At 46.7% G+C, this 12,988-nt stretch overlaps 1 protein-coding gene across 31 annotated transcripts in view; it reads right to left on the bottom strand.

Annotated features, from left to right (window-relative positions):
* Positions 1-1,721: 1,721 nt before the first annotated feature.
* nrxn1a (neurexin 1a) overlaps positions 1,722-12,988 on the bottom strand; it is a 162,676-nt gene continuing 151,409 nt past the window's right edge. For 20 of the 31 annotated variants that reach the window (XM_029834606.1, XM_029834599.1, XM_029834622.1 and 17 more), the window contains 2 exons: positions 12,386-12,473; positions 1,722-3,348 (listed from right to left, as the gene is read on the bottom strand). In XM_029834606.1, the coding sequence (XP_029690466.1) occupies positions 3,044-3,348; positions 12,386-12,473 (393 nt within the window). In that variant the 3' untranslated portion in view covers positions 1,722-3,043. The remainder of the gene's footprint in view (positions 3,349-12,385; positions 12,474-12,988) is intronic. The other 11 variants (XM_029834602.1, XM_029834607.1, XM_011603439.2 and 8 more) reach the window with 1 other exon arrangement.

The raw sequence follows: 12,988 nt of genomic DNA, 5'->3' as shown, positions 1-12,988 counted from the left end.
TATGGCCCCTCCTCTGTTATGGCTCCTCCCCTGTTATGGCTCCTCCTCTGTTATGGCTCCTCCCCTGTTATTGCTCCTCCCCTGTTATGGCTCCTCCTCTGTTATGGTTCCTCCCCTGTTATGGCTCCTATTCTGTCGTGGCTCCTCCTCTGTCGTGGCTCCTCCTCTGTTATGGCTCCTCCCCTGTTATGGCTCCTCCTCTGTTATGGCCCCTCCCCTGTTATGGCTCCTCCCCTGTTATGGCTCCTCCCCTGTTATGGCTCCTCCTGAGGATTCTTCAGAAGACGCCATTTTGATGTGTCACAACTTCACACAAAAATACTGCGATGCTTCAAAAGGCAGCGACCTTGCAAATAAACTCATATTACGGGCGAGATGAAGTAAAGACTCCTGTGTGTGTGTGTGTGTTTATGTGTGTGTGTCTTGTGTGTGTGAGCACTGTGTGCTGAGTCTTCAGAACACTTTAAAGAATAAACAAGTTCTCTTGCACAACAGGAATATTAAATCATAACTTGATTGGTGGGTAATTACATCTGTATTAACCTGGCCGGCCGTGTGTGTGCAGCCTTTTCATTCATCGGTGTGAATCACAGCAGAGCAGAGCAGAGCAGAGCAGAGCAGAGCAGAGCAGAGCAGCATGTCTGTTCTAAACAAACAGCGAACAAAAAAAGTCGCCGCTGACGTCGTCAGCTCGCTGTGGTGAAAGAGAATCCAAGAGATGTGTCTCAAGTTCGGGGCGAGGGCATGAAAACAGGAAAATGGATGATTATGGAGGAGGAAAATTACATTAGTGTGGCGAATTAAAGAGACGTCTGGTTTATCCAGCTGAGATTGAAGCAATGAGCCCGGGTGAGAGAGGGGAAATGGCAGGAGATGAATAAAAAAGGCTGGGACAAAGACATTGTGTGTGTGAGAGGAAGGATGAGAAGGGAGGATAAGCATGGAGCTAAAAATATCCCTCCGTCCTGCGAGTCTTCTACTGGCTCAGACAGTGTGGTGAGGTAAAGCTCCCAGCCTCCCCTCATCCATCCATCCATCCATCCGTCCATCCGTCCATCCGTCCATCCATCATGGTCCACTCCCATAACATCGTTACTTAGTTTCTAATAGGGTGATCAGTTCGTATGTAAATCATGCAGACCACCTGAACTCCGCCCACATACACCATGTGACCTTTAGGAGACATCGGTAGTGGTGTTAGTGACGAGGTAGGAGGCCGGAAACCCGAAACCAGAGCCAACAAGATCGAGCCATTGGACCTTTGTAGAACTTATTGAGTCTTTCGTCTTAGACTGCAGGTCAGAACTCAATGGAGAAGACAATAGGGGTGTCTCTATGGAAACCCAACAATCTACACACAAGGTGTGGTGATCAGGAGGTGATCGGAACAAGGATGGCACCGAGGTCCAGTGGAATCCTGCTGACCTCCAGAATCGAGCTCCATAAACCTGTCGGTGCCTAAATGATAGCAAACAAGGAGTTGCCGATTCCATCAGCTATGCCTGGGATGGAATGTCTTTCCTGGTGTGTTTACATTTGATTTCTTGGCGTTTCAAATGTTAAATTGTTGGTATGAATTCATTCAAAAAACAAAACCATCTTAATAAAAAAAGCGGAAGCTTTTCTCAAGTTCCCCAGTAGTTTGTCAGTTATCAACCTGATAGAAAGAAAGGAAGCAAGTGAACATGAACCACCCAAGAGGAAGAAAGGAAGCGAACAAAGAGGATTTATAATCATCATTTATAGTTGATGGTCATTTTTCCTCATACTCATTCCAAGTACAGATCTCTGGAAAGCAGAATTGACTGACAGAATGACAGAACAAACACAGAACAGTTGGAACGGAGACTTCCCCTCCTCCACTATTGCATCAGTCATAGAAAACTGCTTTTTTTTTGTTGTTTTTTTTTTAAACTGTCACCCGTCTGATCGCGATTCCCGTCGTCCTGCGTATTCCACATGTCGGGACCGAGGGCGGCGGCGACTCAGCTGTCCTTCCGTGAACCGAGCCGGTTTTATCAATTCCCGACGTCCTCTGCAGTCTTTTGGGGGACAGTCATTGAGTATTAGTCCAGGATCTTCTCTCAGGTTGGCAATTGTATCAAAAAAAGAAAAAAAAACAACTTATACAGGAACACATGTAAAAATGAGAGAATCAAATTATCCAACGAAAGAAAATGCAGATGTTCTCATAAAATCTTCTATGTCTAGCAACACTTAATAACATTTATGTTCTCTTCTTTTCTTTTGTTCCGTGTGTTTTATACCAAAATGGTGGAGAAGCTGATATAATTTTGCATCATCTATACAACAGGCTATAAAACACCACTTTGTCACGGTCCAGAAAGCACATTTAGATGTGGTTGTACTGTATATCAACATATGTACTGGAATAAGATGCGTGCACGGCTCACTGGAGACGTCTCTGTGAAAGAGAGAAAAGTCCCCCCCCCCCCTTTGAGTTCGCGCCGAGTGGAAGGCGTCCAGGTCTTCCACCGGCGCCACGGACGTTCCGGTCCGAGTCCTCCAGGAGAAGCTGCTCCCACCTTGGGCAGGTTTCAGTCAGTGCCACTTGTTCAGTGTGCCTCCGTGTTCAATGTGGCCTGATCACTTCCTGTCTTCGTCCACTAAAGATGTCTAGATTTGATTAACTGTATCGTTTCCTACAGAAAAGTCTCCACAACACAAACACAATGCAAATGAAAACGTAAGACTTTGTTATGTTGCACGCGTCTTCGCAGGACGTCTGACCTCCTCTGTGTGTGTAGGTCTCGCTGTCCTGCCCACGCGAACCGGTTGGTGTGTTAATGACGTCGGGTTGATGTGTTAGATATGTATTGACTGTGCTTGCAAATGGTCGCCGGGGGCAACAGCCACCTCTGGTCAGTAAGTCAGTTCCTGTCAAAAAGAGTTATTCTGTTTTCTTTAAATCTTCTCATCATTACTGTTGTTTTATAGGAAAAGGGCTAAATAGTGTTCATCTCGACGCTGTACACATGTGGACGTTGTGTGATTCGCCCCCCCCGGTCGACGTCTCTGGCGATCACACGTAGTACTCCTTGTCCTTGTTCTTCTTGTTCTTGCTCGAAGTTTTGACGGTGTTGACTGGCTTCTCCTTGACGACGGCGCCGTTGGACTGCGCCGAGTTGCTGATGTAGTTGCGACTCTCATCCACGTGGTACGAGCCCTCGTCCCTGTTCCGGTATTTGTACATGGCGTAGAGCAGGATGAGGATGCAGAGCGCCGCCGCCGCTACGATGCCGACCACCATTCCCGTCGTGCTGCTGGACTCGCGGAACACCTCCGACGTACCCGGGTCAACCTTCGGACTGATCCCTGTGGGGTTGGCTGGAAGAGAGGCAGTAATCGAATTCAGAAAATGGGCTGATCCTCCGTTACATCTCCGATTAGATTAACAGTAGACAATAAACGCTTTTTTCTGCAAATGTCTTGTTCCTGGGTGTTCAGGTAGCCGTCGTGCCTGATCAAAGACTGCATTTACACATGCGTGGGAGCACAACGAGGTGAAGGGACTCAACAGTCGAACTCTTTCTGGAAAAGCTAAAACCTGGAATATTTCAGCTACTTCTCTTTCCCAGTTTCTCTTGACAGGCTCTCACAAACAATTAAGGAGCCTTTCTTGAAGCCATAACCAGAGTTTTAGACTTTTAAATAAGCCCACCAGGCTTGAACTCTCGTCAAACATTACCTGCACAGTTGCAATAAAGATTAATGCGTTAAATGTTCACTAAGGAGCGTAGTTTAAAGCTCAGGGTTGTTAATTTATTGCAACGCAGTTGTGAATGAACCTGAATCTCCAAGCTGAATGACGTGCAGCCGCTAAGCGGGATGACTGTATCAGTCTGTGAGAGGTGCCTCTAAAAAGAGAAACAATTCTTCAAATGACTCAGCACATTCCGCCCAAGGCTACCCTTACTTATGCTCTGAGATGTTGCCATTCAACGGAGCTGAAGACACACCGTGGGCCCCCTGATATTATTCAGTCCTCCTGGCATACATATCTGCGCATTTTCTTTCTTTCTTTCTTTTTTGGAGGCAGTCATCATTTCTGCTTAAGCCCCTTTTGTCGCATTCGCAGGATCCAAACAAAAACTCGAACACTCGGAAATGAAAACACTCTGGTTCCTCCAGATTTACAGTGGGTTCAGAACGCGGTTGTGTCGCACGGAGACGAGACGCTTTGATCTGCAGCTCTCCATTCCAATGGCGCTTCGACAAGCAGCACCACAAACTCTTCCGTTACACTGTAATTCACTGTTGGTGTTGGATGTTGTGTAACTTCCTGGGTGGTTTTCGTACCCGTGTTACCGTGTTTCCATGGTGAGGCACCATAGGTACACAGTATGATGTCATTGTTGCTTCGTCCATTTGGATCCTGATTTCAACAAATCCAGCAGATGAACATGACAGCCGGGAGTTCTCATAAAAACCCTGCTCACATTTCAAAACTGCCACGTGCACTAAACTGCAGTCTTAGACGAGCTTTAGCCTGGTCCAGAGACTAATGCTATGGGCTGTGCTGCACCTTCGTGGACAGCTGGATATTTGCACTCATGCAGATATCTGCAGCATCTGGATGGCTCCAACTCTTAAATATGTCCCGCAGTCTTTGTAAATCAAAGTCAGGTTTCATCAAAGCCTTCTCTGGCCAATCAACGGCCCTTTTTGCATAAAAAAGGTTGCTACGTGCAGATCTGTAAAGGACAGGAAGGCTGAAAAAACATGACACAGCATGTTGAGGAGTTGACCTCCGCAGTGTCAAATATGCGCAAAATACGCGCACGAGTGTTTGAAACGTTTCCATGAAAGCCGCTGTTGTTCTATTCCAGTAAACAACAATACTGTCGTTTCAGTAATTAGTTAGGTAGGATATAAACTAATGTGAGCAATGTGCACATTCACAATCGAGCACGGACCCAGTTTAATTACCGATAATGGCGTTAACCCCAATTGTTTGTATAATATTAAGCTTAATATTTTTGGGGCTGTGCTTTACTTTGGGGGCTCATTTCTGAACGAGTGAATGAAGAAGCGATTACATGCCCACTTCATATTCTGAACGCTACTCAAATCACAACGCAGCACTCGTTACATCTCTCGATAGCTCCCTTCTGTGTTGGCTGTCCTGCATCCCGTTGCCGATAGCTATAATTACTTCATTTGATTGCATTCATTTCTCTTCATGAGCGACATCTTAATATTCAGACAAACATTCCTTTGATAATCGAGCAATTCAAATTAAAACGCGTCTCTTCTGTGGACAGATTGACTTGTGTATCGACTGTAAAGGGCAAAAGTTCTCCAGGATGTCTGCTGGGACAGGAGACGCCACCACCGTAGTTACGCTGATCAGTCAACCAAGTATCCATCCAATGCCAGCACACGTTCAAGGACAAGTGGAGAGAACCGCCGGGGGATTGAGGGTGACTGAGCGTTGCAACAGATTAGCTCTGCTGGTGACAAGCCCACTCATCCCTGCAGACAGGTGTGAAGAATGCTCTCGCCTCGTGGGCAGAAGCCACTGGTTGATAGGACGCATCCCTCCATGAGCTTTTGTGCAGACATTATCGGCAAGCTAATTTCATATTTGCCAATCTATCCTTTGTTCGGGGTCAAAAGGTTGCAACTGTCGATAACGGACCACACTGATAGAGGGGAGGATCAGAGGGGAGCAGGCTCTTAATGTGGCACTCCAGGATGGATCTCAGCAGACTCCTACAAGAAGGGGCGGCTGGGCGAGGCGACGGCAAGCGGCGCTGCCACGGTAGGTCGTTTGAGAAAGGAACCACAGCGAGTACCTTCTGTGATCTAACACTTCTGGGCTGTGATATTTCCTCTTGCTTCGATCTGTTGATTAGCTAGCCACGGGCTGCATTTGCCACAGAGGCCATGCCATCAAAATGGTGACTGGTTGTTGTTTTTTTTGGTCTCACACCAAATAATGGTCAATAGAACAAGTTGGAAAGTGTTTTTGCTTGGAATCCTGGTATTAGAACATAGTGAGAGGTAGCATGCAGGAAATAACTGGGTTGAGATCAGTATGTGGTTGGATATGAGGAAACCCTTACGTCAATTTTTAGGAATCTAATTCCGCATCTTTGACTGGTGTCTTTAGTTATTACGTAACATAGTCTTTAACTTAGAAAGAGAGGGAGTGGAGGAGTAATTTACCGTCTTTAGGACCGTCAAATAACGAGATTCTGGTTTGAACATTTCAGTGGTGGATCTATAAACTATTGACCTATCCATTTCTGACTGCGGTGTTTAATCAGCAGGAAAGCCAACAGCCTGTCAGGCAGAATCTCTTCAGATGAGCTATTTTCAGTTCAGGGTGATCAGAGATGAATGTTTGTTTTGGTGGGTTACAACCTGAGAGGTTGACAGTCGCTGACGAGGAGATTAACGCTGCGGTAAACATGGCCAAGTTTTGTCCAAAGACATTAAACTTCATTATGGTTCATTAGCTCGTGTTTAGCTACGGCGGCGAGGATCGGGCAGCCACCTGACCACATGTGGGGGGATACTTCCTGGTTTCTCTGAAGTGCACTGCACCCGATGATGCGGCTCATTTGTCCTCCCCTGAGCCGCCCTCGGCCTGTTCGCCGCTGCATTTGGCTCGGGCGGTTTAAGGTGGGCAAACAGAAGGTCTGTGAGAGCCCAGTCAGGATGCATCAGGCTGCCTGTTCATTAGCACTCCATCACCTCCGAATGAATGCACACGAACCCAGAGCGGAATAGGGCCTGAAACAAGTGTTTAAAATGACGGCTGCTCTACTTGTGTGTACCCGAGGGTAAAATTAGACACGGGGAAAATGATCTTAAAGTGGCGGAGAGATTCACGGCAGCGCGGCAGGGGGGCTGCACTTGTCAAATGACAGGCAGTAAACTCGGGGGGGTTAGCTTCACTGGCGCTGCAGCTTGGCAAAGACGACAAGACTGAATTTGTTCCCCGCGTGTCATCTGTGAGTGAGAAGGAGAATCACCCAGCAGAGCTGAGCCCATCTGACGCTTATTTTATTCACGAGGACGGAAGTTAATGTTTCCAGCCGTTTGATCTGAGATACCCTTTCAGGAGCAGGAACACAGGGGATGTTGGGATCCATAAAAAAGAAAATGGAATGGCCTGGCTAAAAGATGCCTTTTCTGTTGGGCCATAAAAAAAGGCAGCGAGCGGAGACAAACAAGGACTGTTGCCAGTTAGTGTGTAGCCCGGCTCTGCATCTCTTCTCTCTCCTCTACCTGGATCCCAAACGGCGCCGAAACAATGGAACTTGTCATTTTAACACCTGTGAGATGCCAGAAGTGGTCCGCCTACTTTCCTCTAAGTGCGTTTGCAGGGAAAAGGGATCTGAAATTCAAGGGAGGCGCTACTGAACGCTCCTCCCAGACCGAGCGACGGGGGTCATCTGTTCCATCACCCCCTGCTAGAGGGAACGGGCGATCAGATGAAGGAATACACGAGGATTTGTATGATTTGTGTTGCACCAATAAGAGTGTTTTTCTGGCTGCGACCATGAACAAGTGGGTGGAAACGTCATCGACGTGGTAATGAGCTGCTTCTGGAGCCACGCAGGCTTAGTTAGCATGCTCGGTGACACGCGGCTGTTATTCAGGGAGATTAGTGTTCGACCATCTTCCCAGTTCATATCCAACCATAATCACGAGCTGTCAAGGCTGTCATACAGACGGGGATCAGCCTGCAGACAGGTCAGTGTATCAACTGCAGCAGAGCCCAAATACTTATTAAATCCCTCTTCCCTCTTTAATTATCCGCATGTCCTCGAGAAGTGATGCAAGCCATCTCTGCCAACGTCCCCGATGATTGCGAGCAGGCGCGAGCGGCTCGTGCGGACTGTGGACGATGAACAGAAAGGAGCAAGAGATGGAATCCAAGTGAGAGTTATTAAAAGGCGTTTGAACTAGGGGGAGGACTGGGGTGGGGGTGGAGGTGTGCAGCTTAAGCCTCTGGCCTCGAGGGGTTCCACCAAAGGAAGCCGGATGAAAGTCGGTCAAGATGAGTCGACTGGGGCGCCACACGTTTACCTCCTGATCTGAGTTTGGGGTTACGTCTTCCTCTGGTGTGTGTTTGTGCTGACAAGCACGACAGCAGAGCCGTTTTTAGATGCGAGCGATGATCAGAACCAGAACCGTCGACTTTATTCAAATGTGCAAACTCCAAATGTTCTGCGAAGATCCGTGAAGCTTCAGATATTAAACTTTGGCTGTATCACCGCACTGACATAGCATCATCTGATGACTGTTCAAAATGTATTTATACAGGTTTATCCACTTTAAAGAATAACCAGGATGCTAGCAGCTATCATTTACGCTGGCAAAATTCAGACAGGGCGGAGGTACGTTTTTCCAATTGCGTCAGTGTATATTTATGATAATTATCCTTGAAGTGAAACATATATTTCATCTACAGAAACAAAACCTCAGGGATTTTCTGTAAATACCTGAACATCTATGAGGAAATATTCCTCTCAATGGTCGACAGTTTGTGCGCTAATATGTCACCTTTCTTGGTCACTGGAAGTCTTTCATGCCCCACTTAAAAACAGACACATCGCATTAGCATCAACGTCAGCAGGGCCCCGATGATGGAGTGGGGGGGGGGGAAATATAAATATGGCGGCATCAGTAAAGTGAAAAACTGACAGTGACTGTGAAATCCTGTTTACTCTCAGAGAGCTGCTGGTTTAAAACAGAAACACGCCGCCAAATACGTGGAGAGCATAATCCTTTCTGAAGCGCCGGGCGGAGAACAAAAACACCAATAACCACAGTTTTTGCAGAATAGGATGCAACCGCGCTGCTGACGAGCGTGCTCTGATCACATTCTGCATGTGTCCATGCCTTGACTTTTGGCATGCACACGCAGTGACACGCCACAGAAACCAGGAGGAAAGTTCCAGCCGGCCGTGATTGACTAACCTATTAAACGTGCGCGCTGACCTCTCGAGCCACTATAGTTCTCTTACTGTTTCATTAATCTCGCAGCTCCTTTTAAAAGAATAATTTAATCTCTTATTTTCCTCCTGGCTGCTTGCATTCCAGTCATTACCACTGGGTTAAGGACAGCGTTCATTTGCCTTTTGATTTATGGGAATACTCCTGGTATTCTTTTGGCAGCCATAAATTAAATCTATTAAAACAAATGTCAAACATATTAGCAGCTGCTAATGTCACTGCAGACTGCTTGAGGACAGAGAAAGAGATGAGCGCGCACGGAGGAGAAAAGTAGATATGATTAACCTTAACCCACCTCTGGGCAGTAAGAAGACTGAGCGTGACAGAGCGCCGCGATTATCAACTCCACCAGGGAGGAGATGTTTTCACACAGGCCAGCTTTATCTGTTCAGGCTAGAATCCCTCTCACACATGACAGCTCTAATTTTCTTGAGTGGTTTTGCTTTCAAGTGTTAAAGAAAAGAAAAAAATGCGACCGTTCGTGTAAAATTTGGGTATGACAGATGTGGACAGCACAATAATTGTTGGCAATAATTGTCTTGGCCTTGGTGGACAGAAAGGAAGCACCTGTAGCACCTGGATAATCGCAGGAGTTTTGTTTTGGTTTGTTTGCAGGCAGGATAATAATAAAATACGACTTTGGGGGTCTCCATGGGAGCCCTTATCTCTGTGCTCCATTTGGCTCTTGCATGAGGACTTTGGTGGATAGGTGAGGCTGAAAAGATGATCCCCCGGTAGATCCTGGAGGACCGGCGCTGGGACACATCTTGACTAGCAATAAAGCATTAACACTTACGGCCGACATCAAATGATCGAGTAGCAATGCAGGATGTAACCTTGGATACGAGCGAGCAGCAGCTGCCCTCCATCAACAGCCGGCATGAGTCCGGGGAACAGATGCCAGTAAGACCTGCTCGTTCTCTCCGACCTCAAGCAGCTTCACAGCAACGTGTTCCATTAACTTTAAGAGCCGGAACTCGTTGGAGCTCTAACGCAGGTGTTACACAACGAACCACGAGGTGTCTAATGTGCACGCTCATTTCACGCGGTTCGATTTTCTACTGAGCGTCATCATGATGCTGTTTCTGGCCACAGTCGAGTCCACGTTGGAGCATCGCGGGCCTCGGTTCCTCCCGAGGGGTTGAGTTGGCTGCGGTACGACCTGATCAGGGCTCTGCAGGCTGATACTCTGCCGCTACTTCAGGTTCTTCAAGGGGAAACAGAAATACCCGATTGATTCCGCTGAATTACTGACAGAGTCTTTGTTTCGGGATGTGCAGGGTGATCTAGCACCGACCTTGAACCTCAGACAGATCCAATGATGGTATTCTAAGCTCTGGATCCCCTTCACGCCAACAATATCCCGTTGTCACGTCTGAATAACGTCTTCTGCGCAGCCCATCAGAGGAAAATATTACTTTGTGTCTTTCAGCGCAAACGGCTGCACAGTAATACGAGAAGGTACTAATTTATCCGCGTCGGCATCCTCTTTAGCCGTGGTGAGTGCTGCGAGAGCCGATATTAATCAGGATACGTGTTAGACAGCCGCCGCCCTGGGAGGCCGCAGCTCTGGTATCAAATCCCCCGCAGCAATCGCAGAAGGACGGCGAGACTCTGCCGGGGGAGCGTCCGTCCCTGACCGTCACACGGTTCCTGGACAATGTTTTGGCAGATGCCCTTGTCAAAGGAATAAAAAACAACAAAACATCCTGATGCGAGCAGCGAGCGTAAACCAGTGCCGGACCAACGTCCTGACACAGGCGGATGTTCTGGGGGTGTTACTCAAACACAGAGGGTGGAGCTACGTAAAAAATGGAGTTACGTGAGAAATCTAAAGTAATCGTAAAATGGCCGTGATGCCTCAAGAGACATCAAGGAATCGTGCTAACTTCAAATGCTAATTTCACCAATTTGTGTTGGGACACAAACAATGCTGCCGTTGTCGATTTGGGTTTGGGTCTGTTGTCAGTAGGGTTTCCAGTAGGTTACCAGTTACCACTAAGCTGCGGCTACGATCGTTACTGCCGTTTCCAAACCTCAAAGGCCTCGTTATCGTTCCCAAATACAACGTGGAAAAGTCAGCAACAAAACAAGGATCCGTATCTGAGACGCCTCTGAAAGATGGAAGACAAAGCTGCTGATTTTCTCCCTGGACAGATAAAATCGAGCTTTTTGGCTAATTTCATTCTTCATATATTCTGTCCAGTGGAATAACACCATGGTAGCTCCTAGTTGGAGACCTTGGAGCAAACAAACTGCTGGGGGGAGGGGGGGGGGGTGGTATTGTGCTCAACACTCTTCTGAATGGGATCGCGGTACCAACTTTGGTCCAAAACGTACATACAGCTCCTTTAATGGAAAGTAGCAACTGCAACACTGATAAATCTTTCTAGATCAGGAAGAGAAGCAGACTAGAAAGTTGATAGTCTTAGCTGTGGGCTAGCCATTCATTTAGGGGAGGCTTTATGGCCGCGTTCTGATTGATAGCATGTCTAAATAGAGTGGGGGCCTTGGGTCTGGACTTAATTGTTCTCGGTGCTTCTCCTCGGTCCAGACTGCATACATAAACTGTTCTCTTCATAGGCAGGAGCTAATGGCTATCCTTAATTGCTTTTCTGTGTGCCAAGAGAAAATATTCAACGTTTGGCGCTATTTTACGGCATAAACATTGACAGTGCAGATTTGTCAGTGCTGGCAAGACACTTTTGTAAGCTTTATTTTATATTTTTAACCGTGCGAGACGCGTACACACATTTGATGAAAAGAGAAAGACATTTGATGCTAACCATGGATGCTGGGACACGAGACACAACGCAAATGAATGTAAGACTTAATTAACAACAGTAGGTATCCTTGACACGTTCTCGAATTGTAAAAAAAAATGTGTCATGTAGGTCTGATAATTACAATTAAGTTCCCCCTGGTTAGAAAATCATAAGCTGATTAAGGCAAAACTGCACATTAAAATGGAGGGAGGTAAAAAGCTGCAATAACAATCCTAATTAAAGACTTTTATTTAGTTCTGCATGTGATTCTCATTAAACAAAGTGTTATTATTCGTGTTACCTTCAAATTTGCACGATGGTTACTGTTGCATACGGTACAAATATAGCAAGTACCGGTATAAAGAAAACTCCAGCTACGCTAGGCTAAGCTCGCTAATGACTACAAATATTCTGCCAATATTGGTACAGTTTTTAGTGTAAGACGAAAAAATGTGGGTGCAATTAAGCTAAGAGACTTCTTTTTTATAAAAATACAAGAGCTAGTAAAACTGCAAGCCTTTAGGAAGCAGCCTCCAAACACGGCGACTGTGCGTGCAGGTTAGTGGTGAGACACGGAGACAAACGGACACATCCAGAGAGAAGTAGAAGAAAAAGAGATGACTAACCTAACCCACCTGAGCTCGGCTCACAGGGATCGATGTCCTCATCGTCGCTGGGACACTCGGCCGAGGCCACCTGCGGGTCGTCTGTCGGCTGTAAAAAGGCAGAATGGAGCGATGAGTAGTGAGACGCGTCTCGTCGAAGGGGCACAGCGACTCGAGTTTAACCAAAAATAGACCAACATTGTCATCATGGAGTGCAAACAGGGCCGAAATGAGGCTCATTGTGATGCCTGTTCAATCAGGAAGCTTGTTGGGTCACACCACTTTTCATTTCTCTGGGATTTAGGAGGGATTTTTCCTATTTAGCCGAGCTATTTCTTGTTTTCCATCCTTTTCCGTGGCTTAACTTGTTTATAGGTTTATTGTTTTTAGACACTTTCAGAGGTAAACGGCTTCTGAATAAATCTCTTATTTCTAAAACTGTTCCATTTGCTTTGGGCCATTTTTAGTCTTATTTTCAAGGCTTTTTCTGGAACATGTTGCTGTTCATCTAGCATTTGGTACGTTCTGAGGTGAAGGAGAGTACATGGACGTGAAGCACGCCGCCTGGCGCCGCAGCAGCGGGGAAAAAAGATGTTTATGCTGAGGAACAGCGAACGATAAAGG

The sequence above is a fragment of the Takifugu rubripes genome, chromosome 4 (assembly GCF_901000725.2).
Source record: "Takifugu rubripes chromosome 4, fTakRub1.2, whole genome shotgun sequence".
In the NCBI taxonomy this organism is placed as follows: domain Eukaryota; kingdom Metazoa; phylum Chordata; class Actinopteri; order Tetraodontiformes; family Tetraodontidae; genus Takifugu; species Takifugu rubripes.
Note: the sequence above shows the minus strand (reverse complement) of the source record. Positions and strands in the feature narration are given on the sequence as shown.